General features: G+C 45.1%; 1 protein-coding gene across 5 annotated transcripts; it reads left to right on the top strand.

The window, feature by feature from the left end:
- The first annotated feature begins 512 nt into the window (after positions 1 to 512).
- ADAP2 (ArfGAP with dual PH domains 2) lies at positions 513 to 12,430 on the top strand. Of its 5 annotated transcripts, XR_007380487.1 has the most exons (12): positions 513 to 694; positions 1,615 to 1,745; positions 2,404 to 2,495; positions 2,630 to 2,715; positions 3,052 to 3,161; positions 3,745 to 3,891; positions 4,592 to 4,675; positions 5,912 to 5,974; positions 7,202 to 7,279; positions 7,861 to 11,018; positions 11,704 to 11,789; positions 12,035 to 12,427. XR_007380487.1 is itself a non-coding variant. In XM_048965210.1 (10 exons), exons 1-10 carry the CDS (start codon positions 610 to 612, stop codon positions 8,077 to 8,079), a joined length of 1,095 nt encoding a protein of 364 aa, XP_048821167.1. In that variant the 5' UTR covers positions 513 to 609; the 3' UTR covers positions 8,080 to 12,430. The 5 variants fall into 5 exon arrangements, 1 of the variants encoding a protein (XP_048821167.1); XR_007380486.1 differs by having other exon boundaries at positions 7,861 to 9,398; positions 9,511 to 12,430; XR_007380485.1 differs by having other exon boundaries at positions 7,861 to 11,789.
- Positions 12,431 to 12,441: the final 11 nt, after the last annotated feature.

Here is a 12,441-nt window from a genome sequence, read left to right as displayed (position 1 = left end):
TGATCCTCTGATCTGTGACCTGTGTGCAATTACCTCATGCAAACAGCTGCAGCTCTTTTGAATGCAGGATATTCTACAGGTGATGGTTTGTTTGAAGTACTAACCCTTGCACTACAGTAGTCAGGATCTTAAGTAGTGTCAGTTCAGGTCCAAGGACTAGTGTCCGTTCAGAGACTAAAGCAAGGGCTCCTACTGCTGCTGTGCCAGAGAAAAAACGCTGTCCAGAAAGGATGGGGCTGCTGCTGAGGGAAAAATGAGCCGTGCCCCATATGGGCTCCCTGAAAGCAGGAGCCTTAGCAATACTTTTTCAGACCGGAAAGAGGGAAGTTGGTTGTGGGCAGCTTGTGCGCTCGGTTCGGGGCTGTGCGATGATCGAAACTTCAGTTTCAGCGCGTTGTTAGCAGCGCGGCTAGAAGTGTTGCAGCAGGGCTGCTCGCAGCTCGCCGCGATTCCTGACCGGTACTCGCAGTCCGCCGGTTACTGACTCCCGGTGCGGTGCTGGGGCGGCTCCTCCGCGCGAGGCGGCCCCCAAGGAGTTCCTCCTTTCGTGTGCCGGGGCCGAGCCTCCCGCCGGGCTCCACCCGCAGAGCTCCGCGCCGGGCGGCGGTGATGGACCGCGACCGCAACAAGACGCTGCTGCAGGAGCTGCTGAAGGTCACCGGGAACGGCCGCTGCGCCGACTGTGGGGAGCCGGGTAAGGACCGGGGGCTCCTCCCGCAGCCGCCGCGGCGCGGTGCGGACGGGGATGCGGGGCCGTGCCCGCCGTCCGGGCGCCCGCCCATCCCGTCGCGGGTGCGAGGCGCGGCCGTTCTCTGTTTCTGTCCCTTCCTCTGTTTCATCGCCTTTAGCTTCGCGCACCCCAGGGGCGGGAGGACGGAGCGGGCGGTTTCCCGAGGAGGGCAGTGCCGCGGCAGGTCTCTCGGCGGAGGTCGCTCGGCCGGGCTCCGGGAGCGACGAGGGGCGCGCGGGCGGCGGGGCAGGAAATGGCCTCCGGCCGCTTCTCCGGGGCTGCGTGGAGCTGCCGCCGCGCCGCAGGAGAGGAGCCGAGCCGGCGGGTGGCTGCGGAGCTCGGGGGACCCGGTAGTCGGTCGGTAACCCTCAGCGGCTGCGAAGAAGCGCCAAGCGGTGTTTGTTCGGAGCGATAAGGGAGAGGCGGCCAGAGGAAATGAAGTTGCTGGTGCGCTCGCAGCGCCTCTCGGCATCGACTGGACGCGGCTGCGGCAGGCGGGAGCTTCCACTTGCGGTCCCGGGCGGCTGCGCTCCGTGTGATCTTAGTTGTGCTCGCTGTCTGAAATAGCCTTCCAAATTCAGCAACAAGAACCTTCTACGATGATCTAATAATTAGCTTAGCTTCCACATCGCTGCTCGTCTGCCTGAACGGTCACGTTAATTTTTAAACAAATGCTCTGTGAAAAAGCTCACAGATTTCAGGGCTGCATTCTTCAATGGGAAAAGCAGGTGCTGTTCCTCTACGTGTGCGCAAATGGCAGCCATAAACAGTGGGGTGGGATTTGGTGTATTAGGTGTGAAACCTGGGCTGTGCATCAGTGGCTGTGCCTTTTCCCAGTTAGTTATACCAGTGTTATAAAGTACATTCTTCTTGTTTGTGTCTAGATCCAGAGTGGGCTTCTTACAAACTTGGAATATTCATTTGTTTGATGTGCTCCGGAATCCATCGCAATCTTCCTCAAGTCAGCAGGGTCAAATCCCTTCGGCTTGACTTCTGGGAGAACGATCTTATAGAGGTACAGGAGGAAAAGGAATAATTCACTTACTTTCTCCGTATTTCAGCATAACTTGTGACTCAGAATTTGTGCCATCCACCATGGACAGAGGAGCAAAGCTACACAGAGCAAAGTTAACTGCATGGGTAACTTCAGGGATTTTCGATGACCTACTCGATCAAATTACACTGATGGGTGGTGGTATTTCTAACAGGCTGCAGTGATCTGCATATCAAAGCTTAGATCCCACTGATATGTCCAGATAGTACGTTCCCTTTAGTAATGAAAATAACCTTAAACATTGCTTCAACCTGTCATCTTTCTGTGGAAATGTGTTAATAGTGTAGCCATCATTTATTTCTAGGGATAGGTGAAGATAAAGGGAGATTGTAAATATATATATTTTTTCCTTACTCTCTTCTGTCATTTTAATTAACGACCACAACGTTGTGTTCCCTCCCATCTGGTTCAGAACTTAGAGTACTGAAAAGGGCCAGCTATCTTAAAAAGTGCAAACTATAGTTCTAAAGGAAATCTATAAACTCCAGAGATGCTGAAAGGTGGGGTGAGACTGAGCAAAGTGTGCAGGGTTCCCTTTGATCCAAGTTTCATTTTGTGTTTGTTACGTAATATTGATTTTGTATTTGCAGACCTAACTGGATCTTCTTTTGTATTTCAGTTTATGAAGAAGCATGGGAATCTCTGTGCCAAAGCAAAATATGAAGCAAAAGTCCCTCCCTATTATTACATCCCCCAGTCCTGCGATTGCTTGTAAGTTGATTGTTTGTTCAGTGCAGCAGACCTTCACAGCTATCAAACTATTGCTTCCCTCTGCAGGTCCTTTGGGGTGGTCGGTGAAAATGAGGTAGAGGCAGATCAGCTTTATCCATGTTTTCCTCTTTCAGGGTTTTAAGAGAACAATGGATTAGAGCTAAATATGAGCGTGAGGAATTTGTTGCCACCCGAGTCTGCCAAGATCCTTGTTCTGCAGGTAAAAGCTAGAATTGTCAGAGAAAAGGTATTTGTTTCAAGGCCAACAGCGTGGTATTTTGTCTGCACCTTTGAAGGCCTTTAGGGATGGTTTGCATCGAATGAAATGTTGGATATGCAGTTCTTCAAGTCTGTAACTTTGAGGAGAAGCTCCTAACAAGTGCAGAGTATGTTTAGCTCATATATGCTCACACAGTTCTGTAGTTCTCCACTGGTTTGTTCTATTTGAGGTGAAAATTCTCAGATGGAAAAGAAACTTGAAACTCTGTGGCACATCACATAAAAGTGCTGCTGCTGTGCTGCCTTTGTCTGACACCTGTCTCCACGCAATACACAGGTAGCCATGAAGGATTCCTCTGGAAGCGTGGACGGGAAAGCAAGCAGTTCAAGCAGAGGCGGTTTCTCCTGTCAGCAAGGGAAGGGGTGATGAAGTACTACACTAAAGAAGTGAGTTCCCAGCCAGAGTCAATTGCAGGTAGCTGGTCCACATCCAGCCTCAGGCTCTGCTCCTTATCAGCTGGAAACAGCACAAATAGCTTTGTCTCTAGCAGCCTGTACTAGGAGCAACCCAGATGTTTCCACACTAACATCTGTGGTATCTTAGACAATTGCTCTTTTAGAATTAAGCCTTCTTCTCCTCCCTTCAGCCTCCTTTTCCTTAGTGAACAAAGGATAGTGATTAGCAAGGTGAACAGGAGATCTGTTAGCAGTTGCTACCTCTTACATTACCAAAACATTCTTTCATCAGCTGTTGCAGCAACATCCTCAAAATGTTCCCCTTCCATGGGAGAGTGCAGCTAATTGACTTCCAGCTATGAAGTTGCAGACACATCACTCCAGAGCCAAACATTTTCAGGGAAAAGGAGTAGTGTAGGTGATTTTATGTGACATAGAACTTGGGCTTTTATACTCTGGATATATCACATTGTCAGGCACTTTCTGATCAGTGAGGATTTAGTTCTCAGCTAATCTGTCTTCCATTGCCTTTCTTTTGACCATTTTAATACAGTGATGCTTTTCACTTTCACAGCCCAAAGGTCCAAAAGCCGTTATCAGCATTGAGAAACTGAATGTGATGTTCCAGGCAGAGAAAATCCATCATGCTCACGGGCTGCAAATCACATACAAGACAGATGGTCAAACAAGGAACCTTTTTGTCTATCATGAAAGCGGAAAGGTGAATGTCAGAGATTTTGGAATGAGCAGTACTGTCAGATGTTGGGTCTATATTTTGGAAGAGCTATCTTGTTTTTGCAGGGTCTGATTCAAAATCACTATGACTTGTATAATTTAGAATGTTGCTGAATTTTACACTAGGAACTGCAACATCTTGGTCCTGTTCTGTTGGAGTATTCAGCTTCACACACTAAATATTCTCACAGATTCTTTACGGCAAGTACATAAGTGTCTAAGATAATTTTCTGATGGTTTTATATAATTCAGTGATTGTATTCTTTGAAGCCTCTTGACGCACATGAAGAATATAGTTGTTCTGCATTATTTCCAAACAAACAATGGTGATTTTAAGAAGCATGTCTACAGGCTTTGTTAGATTTCTGTTTCTTCCCTTGATATAGTTCTGAAGTCTTTCCAGGTATGAGGGTTTCTAAAGAGTCCATAACTGAAGCAACTGAAAAAGCCTGTCCAGAGTCTTCTTGGAGAGGCATTTAAAACTTATTTTGGAAGCTGAGTGTTTTTCAGGTGTCTTGGACAAGTCACTGACTCTCTCTGTCCATTGGAGAGAAATTCTGTATTTGCAAAGAGATTACAAGGAAGGAGAAAGGCCTTTTTGGAAAGGCATCATTCTTACCTTACTTCTTACCTTACCATTCTTCGTGTTATTTTTGTCTTTTTGTCTGTATTGCTCTTTTCCCTAGGAGATTGTTGACTGGTTCAATGCCATTCGGGCTGCACGTTACCATTATCTCAGAACAACCTTCCCAGCTCTCTCAGAGCACGAGGTGAGAACTTAACAAGGCATGAAGCAGTCTGTGCAAACACGTTATGGGAAGCATTTTCCCACTTGTGCCAGAACCAGGTGCTCAAACAGCAGCATGCTGGCTTGGAAATGCCAGCTGCCATCGTGCTTTCTCTAGAGAAAGAGGCAGGCTCCTAGTGTGCCTCAGCCTGCTTCTAATACTGTGATTTGGAGGCAGCAGCTTTAAAATACATAAAGCTGGTATAGGTGTCAGTGGAACTGTGGACAGACTGTGTGATGGCACTGGGGAAAAATGAATCTGCAAAGCAGATGCAGTTGTGTACTAAACAGATAGAGACCCTAGTTGAGAGACCATAACGCTTTCCTATGTAATATGGCAGGAGATGGTGCTTTTGTTTCCCCTCTTATTTGATATATTTGAAGCTTGTGTTTCTGCACAGCTAGTGCTGACAGTTACACCTCATTCTTTTTTTCCACTTCTGGTTGACATCAGGTATGAAAGCTAAATCTTTGTTTGCTCTTCAAAACATATCTGCATTTAGCTATACCAACTGCGTGTAATCACTCTAATCATTCATGCTCAGTGTTGTGATCACTCTAATCACTCACACTCACTGTCTCTGTTGGTGCCAACAAATATTCCTTAGTATTCAGTTGTCTTAGAGATGGAAATGAAGGTAAGTCTTTTAATGGCAAACACAAACTAAAACTCATTTGGCCATCTCTTACACTGACCTGTTGATCATCTCCTTGCTGGGCAGGAATACCAGGTTCGCAAGTAAACACAAAGATGCTCTGTCCCACTTTATTCTTTTCTTTGCAGTGAGCATCACTGAATTTACTTCTTTTTCTGCTGTATTCCTTCACATTCCTTAAAACAGTCACTTTTCTTATTATAGATAGGTAAAATTAACATCTCTTTGAAAGCAACCAAACAACAGTCAGCCTATATAGCGTGCCAAATTAGTAGGAAGCCTTGAGACGGACAGAAGATGAAGAGAAAAAAAGGGTCACACTGTGGCTAACGTGCAGAAAGGAAATAAACGCTTAAGGCCAGAAAGACTCCGTTTCCTTTTATACTGAAATCTGTTAAAAATCCTGTGTTCCTTCTTAATTCAGACTTCCCTTTGCTGAGTAGCTGAAAAAAAAAAAACCCCAAGCCCTAAAAGCCAAAATTGTCAGTGATTTGCTTTGACAGAAAAAGAACAGAAAAATGAGCGTGAATGAGATGGCAGATATTTATGTGCGTGTGTTCTAGATCATACCCCGGATCACAAGAAACTATATCAAAGAAGGATATATGGAGAAAACAGGACCAAAGGTAGGTTGAGATTACCTACTTGACAGAAGCAAGATTCTTCCAGAAGGAGATCGTTTGATAATTCTATGGTGCTTACTCATAAATGATTTATTAAGGGGGCTGGGTCAATAATGACATTGTATTCAAGGCTGTTGTGCTGTTTAGGATCATGTTTTACTTTGTATGGAGAAGAAAACTGTGAAGGAGGATCCTTCTTGAAGAGTTAGCAAGATGGATTAGTAGGCAGTGGAAATGCAAAGTACTGTTAGGCAACACTAAATGAATTACTGTATCAGTTGCCTACTAATTACAGCTCTTGAACTGCAGCTACCTCTGGAACTGAAAATCACATGCCAGCCCCATTATTTCCCTATTTATCTAAGTTAGTAGCACAGAAGTCACATCTCTTTACTGTGGCAAATTCTTCAGTGTTAAACCTATGGTTTGGGTTGGTTGTTTATTTTTGTGGGAAAGTACTTGGGCTACTACTTATTGAAACATTGAGAGAGAGATTTCAGGCACTGCTAAAGAGCATAGGAAGACCTGAGATCTTGTTTGAATGCTGCTACTTTTTGCCTTGCTCCTCTGGATGAACTGCAAGTCAAAGTCCTATTGAAAAATTTAGTGATTAAATACTGAATATTGAATGGTAGTTTTTTTTTGCCTACCTCTGTGCTAGCCTCCCAGTACATCTTCCTGCAGGTACTTGTAGAGAGAATAGTCACAGCTTCAAGCATGTTTTGGCTTGCTTTTTTTCCTGAGGCCTAAACTCAAACTGGAGTGAGCCCTGGAAGAGGACTCTTCAGCACAGAGCAATGAATATCTCAGGGAATGGTTCCATGAGTGCAGTTGATGGAATTAGCACTTTAAAAAATAAATGCCCATGCTGCAATGGCAGGGACAACATCCCAAACCCAAATCCTGAAGTTCTTTGCACGCTCTCCTTGTGATAGCCACTGGCCCACGGATCGTTTTCTGCAGTGATTTTGATTAATCCACACACTGTGGTTGTTTTTTTAACCTGATTGGGTTGTTAGCAAAATGAATTTCCATGCTTTATCCAAAGGATTGCCACTAAATGCAAATCTCCAGTTGCATACAGCAGTGACTCACTAGTTGCCAATTAAGAGGATGGGTTAAACTGAATTCGAGCTCAGAGTCACTTAAGCAACCTTGGGATCTGCTCTGATTGGGAAAAAATTGTCTTTGGGACTTGGTCTTTAAAGCACTTCTACCATCTACTTGCAGCAGAAGGAGACCTTTAAGATGCGCTGGTTCAGCCTAGACTCTGAAGAGAGGAACCTGCTGTACTTTAAAAACCCACTGGTAAAATGAGTGTTCTTCACTATTCCACAAGTTCCTTCCTGTAGGTGGGTGGGGAGAAAGGGTCTGTTATAATCCAGCTCTCACAGTAGCTGCATAATACAAACAAGGTAATCTCTAGAGCTGATCTCCTTTGTCGGAGGTATCTTTGAAGCTGAGCTGTTTGGGAACTCTGGTCCTCAGAGTGTCTGTAAGGAAGATCTAAATCTTTAAAAAGTAGCTGCTACTGCTGTTAAGTTTTATAGCCTGTTTTTTTCCCAGCCAAGTTGTAGTCACACATGGAACCTCAGGCAAGATGTGTGATATTCCAGAGGGCAATATCCTGTTTCCTACCATTTCTCTTACAAAAATATCCTACTATGCTCCTCCTGAACACTCAACCAGCTCTGCAGTTATAGACTCTTCTTGCTTCTGAGAATGCTCGAGAGTGTGAAACGGCTCTAGTATGTTTTCTGCCTGTCACCAGTTCAGTGACCCTTTCACTCATCTCCATCTCCTCCTGCTCCACATCAAGGATGGAATAATGTCTGCTAGAGCTGAATTGTCCACTGGCTAATGAATGTCTTTTGTTTCCTTCCTTCTAGGATGCATTTCCACAAGGCCAAGTTTTTATTGGAAGGAGAGTCGAGGGCTATGAAGTACGAGCTGGCTTGCCCCAGGGAATATCTGTAAAGAAGAGGAAATCAGGGATCACCATGGTCACACCAATGAGAGAGTTTTTGTTTCTGTGTGAGAACGATAGGGAGCAGAGGGAGTGGATAGATGCCTTGAATGGAATAATTGCCCAGCCCTTGTCTGGTTGAGACTAACACTGAGTTCCGGTGAACTGCACTTCTTGGGCTCTGTTTGGCACTGGTCTGCATCCTCTTTTTGTCAGCAGGGATGGTGCTCAAGCCCATTCAGTGACTGTGCTACAAAGGGCTTTTTCCTTCAACAGCTACAGGCGCAGGAAGGGTGGCAAAATAAATGAGTGAGGGGAATGCAGATATTCAGAAATTATCTGTCCCTTCTTTTGAAGTGCATTCGCTCTTCCTTACATTCTCTGCTTTTGAGCAGATGAGGCCTGCTCAGGCTGATGTAGGGATAAAGTCAGTGTAGAAAGTTTGTCCACAGAGGACTGGCACGGATTTCCTTGAGGATTCCTGAAGAATGTACTTGACAATGCAGCCATGACATATATTCTGATAGTAAATGTGACCATCTGTTACATGCTGCATAGAACAAGTGGCCAAGAGACAAAGACATCAGCACCTGCCAGGACAGTGCAGCATGTCCTGCTGCATAGATGAAAGATAAAAATACATGCCGAATGACTGGATGTTTTTCTTGGGGGGGAAGAGCGGGAGTGGGGAACAGGCAACTATTCTACCTGCTTGCATCTTCTGTCCAGTTAATGACATGGTTGTTGTCCATGTAATGGTTTTAATGTCATTTGCAGTGTTGTATTTTCATCACTGAAACTGTATTTAAAAAAAAAAATCACAAAAATCAGAGGGGGAGGAAGGGACTTCTGGAGAGCACGTGCTCCAGCCCCCTGATAAAGTATGTTTGTATCATCTATCTCACAGTTCCTAAGCTTATCTTGTAAGGATGTTCTTGGGGTATGGTGTCAAAAGCCTTGCTGAAGTCAAGGCAGGCAACATTCACTGCTTTTCCCTCATCTACCCAACCAGTCATGACATCGCAGAAGGCTACCAGATCAGTCAAGTATGATTTTCCCTTGCTGCGCCCGTGTTGACTACTCCTGATAACCTTCTTTTCTTTCTTCCACTTGCTTGGGCTTGGACATGACATCCAGAATTAGTTGGATGGAGGTGAGGCTGACTGGCCTGTAGACTCTTATTATTTGAGGATCTGAGAAACAAGTCCTCAAAATTAAAAGTCAAGCTTGAGTTGTGAAGAATGTTGTTGTGGAAGCATTCTAATGACATACCCTTAGATCCTTGCTTTCAACAGTTGCTGCTATTTGATTATTTTGGAAGTGGCAAATGCAGTATGTAGAAACCTTTTCCTTTTTTTTTTTTTTTTTCCCTCCAAAGCAGCCCCACCTACTACTCCAGTCGAGACATGAGTTCAGGATGAAGACACTGGTCTGTGTCAGCTTCTAAAAACGGGGGAATGGGTGAGGATTTATATTCGTTGATACAGTGCACTGAGTATTTTCTTGCCTCTCAGCCAAGGCTGAGATTTGGTTCTACTGAACAGTTATTCAGGTACTTAATTACTTTTTTCAGATTCCTTTGCTTGGCAGATCAAGAGGAAGTCTTGCAAACTTAAGTTTCTGATCAAGCTTCCACCTTTTGCTGACGCTTGCCAGCCAGTATGAGTTACCCCAAATAGTTCTCTTCTACAGGAATGAGGAAGTACCAATATGTGCATGGATTACTAAGATTAACTCTTTCTACAGCAGCACAGAAAAAAAAAAAAAAAAAAAAAGAATTAGATCATCATTCTGCCTGTCTCTTATCATCCAACCTTCAGTAATCTGTGTCAGTAGTTTTGTTTCCTGATACATGCCCATTAACTTAATTTCCCAGCTCATGTGCTGGTTCAGATCTAACAGCCTATGCCTGTATCCTCTGAAATCAATAGCAAAGCACTTTTGAGATGAGCTGAATAATTCAGGATGATCTTAGAAGAGTTCAGTCCATCCAGTAACCTCAGCTTCATGGACAGGGCTGCTTCTGTGGTGGTGCTTGCTCTCCCACTGTGTCAGCAACATTGATGTGACTTTTGTTACAAAATCAGGAAGTTCCTTGAGAAAATGAAACTCTGGAGCAACACAACAGCATCTTTTTTGTAGACTCAATAAAAGTGAAGGCCAGGTCATAGGGAGCTAGCTCCGCGTGACAGTTCATTTCTACAGTTAACCCAAACTTGGACCTGTATTAAGCGCTCTGACAGACCTGGGAGCTCCTTGCCCCTGCCCTGGGGAGCTCAGTGCTGCATGCTGGCTTGCAGGGCACAGCACCTCAGGGCTGTACAACAACTCCACCCAGCCTGCAGCTCCCTGTACCCCACACATGGCAGCAGCACAGAGCCTGTGGGAAACGAAACCGCACTATGGCTGCTGCTGTTGATTTCGTGCGACTGCAGGCAGATGTGGAACTAAGCAGCCTGAACTACTTCATGGGCCGCATGTGGATCATGGGCTGCACCCACAGCTTCTGCCAGTCCTGCATTACCAAGTACAGCCAACCGGGAGCTGGCCACTCTGGTGAACTTAATCCCCAGAGAGGTGGAGGAAAAAGACTTAGAGGCCTAGAATAAACCCACATTCTCTGGAGATGGTGCCCATTGCAGCCAGAACTTTGTAGGGCAGGGCCCTGGGGAAAAGGTATGGGCAGAAGCAGACAGTGCTTCTCCCCACTGCACTTCAGCCACTATTCTAAATGCCCTTCAGTGGGGCCATGGGACCAGGCCATGGCTGGGACTGAGTTAACTTCACCTTCCATCCTGCCCTTTTTTTCCTTTTTTTTTCTTTTTTCTTTTTCCCCTGGATACTTTGTATTTCATGTGTTAATACTGGCATTGTTGTAATAGTGTTGTGTTTTGCTGACTCGGGCAGATAGGTTTAGCTGAAGCAGTGTGGAGTTCACTGGTGGTGTCTGCAAGTTGAGGATTGCATTTTTTGAAAGAATTAATAGCAAAATGTGCTCAGCTGGTCTAAGGTATAATAACCAGCTGATCTTAGTGCTGGACTTCTGAACTCCAGGAAGTGCCTAACTCAGCAAGCTCGCAGGTCAGTTTAGAACGGGGAAGGGTGTGAATACTCAGAGAAGAGATGGGGCTGCCATGAGAGGATACTTAGAGGGCTCTAAACCTAAAACATCTGTAAATCTTTCCTTACTTGTTTTCTTCTTTCTCATCTCTCTGCTGTTCTCTTTCCTTTGCTGTTCCTTGAGCTTGAGCACTGAGCATCCTGGTGGGCAGTTGTTTGGTATTTCAGTCACCATCAGCTCTTTCCCTCTTCTTTTCACAAACTACTTCTGTGTTGCTATTTACTGTGTGAACATTGCACAGGAGACTCCTGAAATGAAACATAAACCAATACAGTGCTACAGCTCCACCCAGCTGAACGACACAAAATGGAACTGGTTCACTGTCTGCTTACAAAAACTCTCAGACCTTGTTGGAAATGAGCAAAACCTGACTATTGACTTTAATTAACACTACGCATACATGTGTCTAAAAAGTCTTAAGTCTCTGCAGTCATGCAAAGAGCTTAAACTCATAAATATATTTGAATATATAACTTAGGACTGTTGAATGCGAACTTTACTGTGATTATTCACACAGTTAGTTATGTTTACCAGGCCAGTGTTTAACTGTCAGTAAGGTAAGGATTTTTATTATCCTGCTGTTTAACCTAGTCATGTTTTCTCTGAGGATTATACAGATAAGTGATTAAATGTGTCACTTTAAAGAAGGAACAGGTACAAAACATCTCCAAGCAACTGAAACAATTGAAGAGGACATCAACATCTTGAGAAAGGATCTCAGTGACACAAAGGTACCTCTTGTACTTCATTACCTGCAATTAGCTTGTTCCCCTGTAATTCTGCAACAACCTGGAATCCCCCAACTGCCCAAAATCTGACTGCAGGCAATGCAGGACAGTATCAAATGCATTTTATTCCTTTAAATACATCTGGGTTTTTCTGGTCAAAGAGCATGTTAAATGGGACACTAAACTCTTGTACTTCACTTATCTTCTTTTATAACAAAAACCGGATCTCTGTGTTTTCTGCCTTTCAGGAATATACATCTCGGATCAAAAGCCGTATTACTGAAGTTCAGTGTTCACTGAACGGGAGGGCAAAGCAGCTCAACAGAAGACTGAGGAGAGAGCTCAGGAAGTGAACATCACAGATATCAAAGCCCAAATTGAGAAAGAACTGGGAAGTGATGAAGTGGCGGGTAGAAACTCGGCACCTCTGATCTCCCAACAGTAATTCGTGCTGGAGTGCGCAGGAGCAGCGTTTTACTACATTTTGTTGAGCAATTACTACACAATTTGCCTCCAGGGAAGCCCAGCGCGCGGCTTCTCCTCGGCGCAGGCGCGCACAGCACAGCGGCCTCGGATCGCCTCAGGGTGGCGCGCAGCGGTCGGGCGCGGGAGGCGCTCGCGCAGGCGCGCTGCCGCCCCTCGGCGGCTGTCCCTG

Source organism: Lagopus muta, chromosome 18 (assembly GCF_023343835.1).
Source record: "Lagopus muta isolate bLagMut1 chromosome 18, bLagMut1 primary, whole genome shotgun sequence".
Taxonomy (NCBI): domain Eukaryota; kingdom Metazoa; phylum Chordata; class Aves; order Galliformes; family Phasianidae; genus Lagopus; species Lagopus muta.
Note: the sequence above shows the minus strand (reverse complement) of the source record. Positions and strands in the feature narration are given on the sequence as shown.

What these genes read in the sequence shown, in the direction of transcription:
- ADAP2 (XM_048965210.1), top strand. Translation starts at nt 610, where the DNA reads ATGGACCGCGACCGCAACAAGACGCTGCTGCAGGAGCTGCTGAAGGTC. An exon ending in GGGAGAACGATCTTATAGAG is followed by an intron (nt 1,746 to 2,403) that starts GTACAGGAGGAA and finishes TTTGTATTTCAG; the next exon opens with TTTATGAAGAAGCATGGGAA. An exon ending in TCTATCATGAAAGCGGAAAG is followed by an intron (nt 3,892 to 4,591) that starts GTGAATGTCAGA and finishes TCTTTTCCCTAG; the next exon opens with GAGATTGTTGACTGGTTCAA.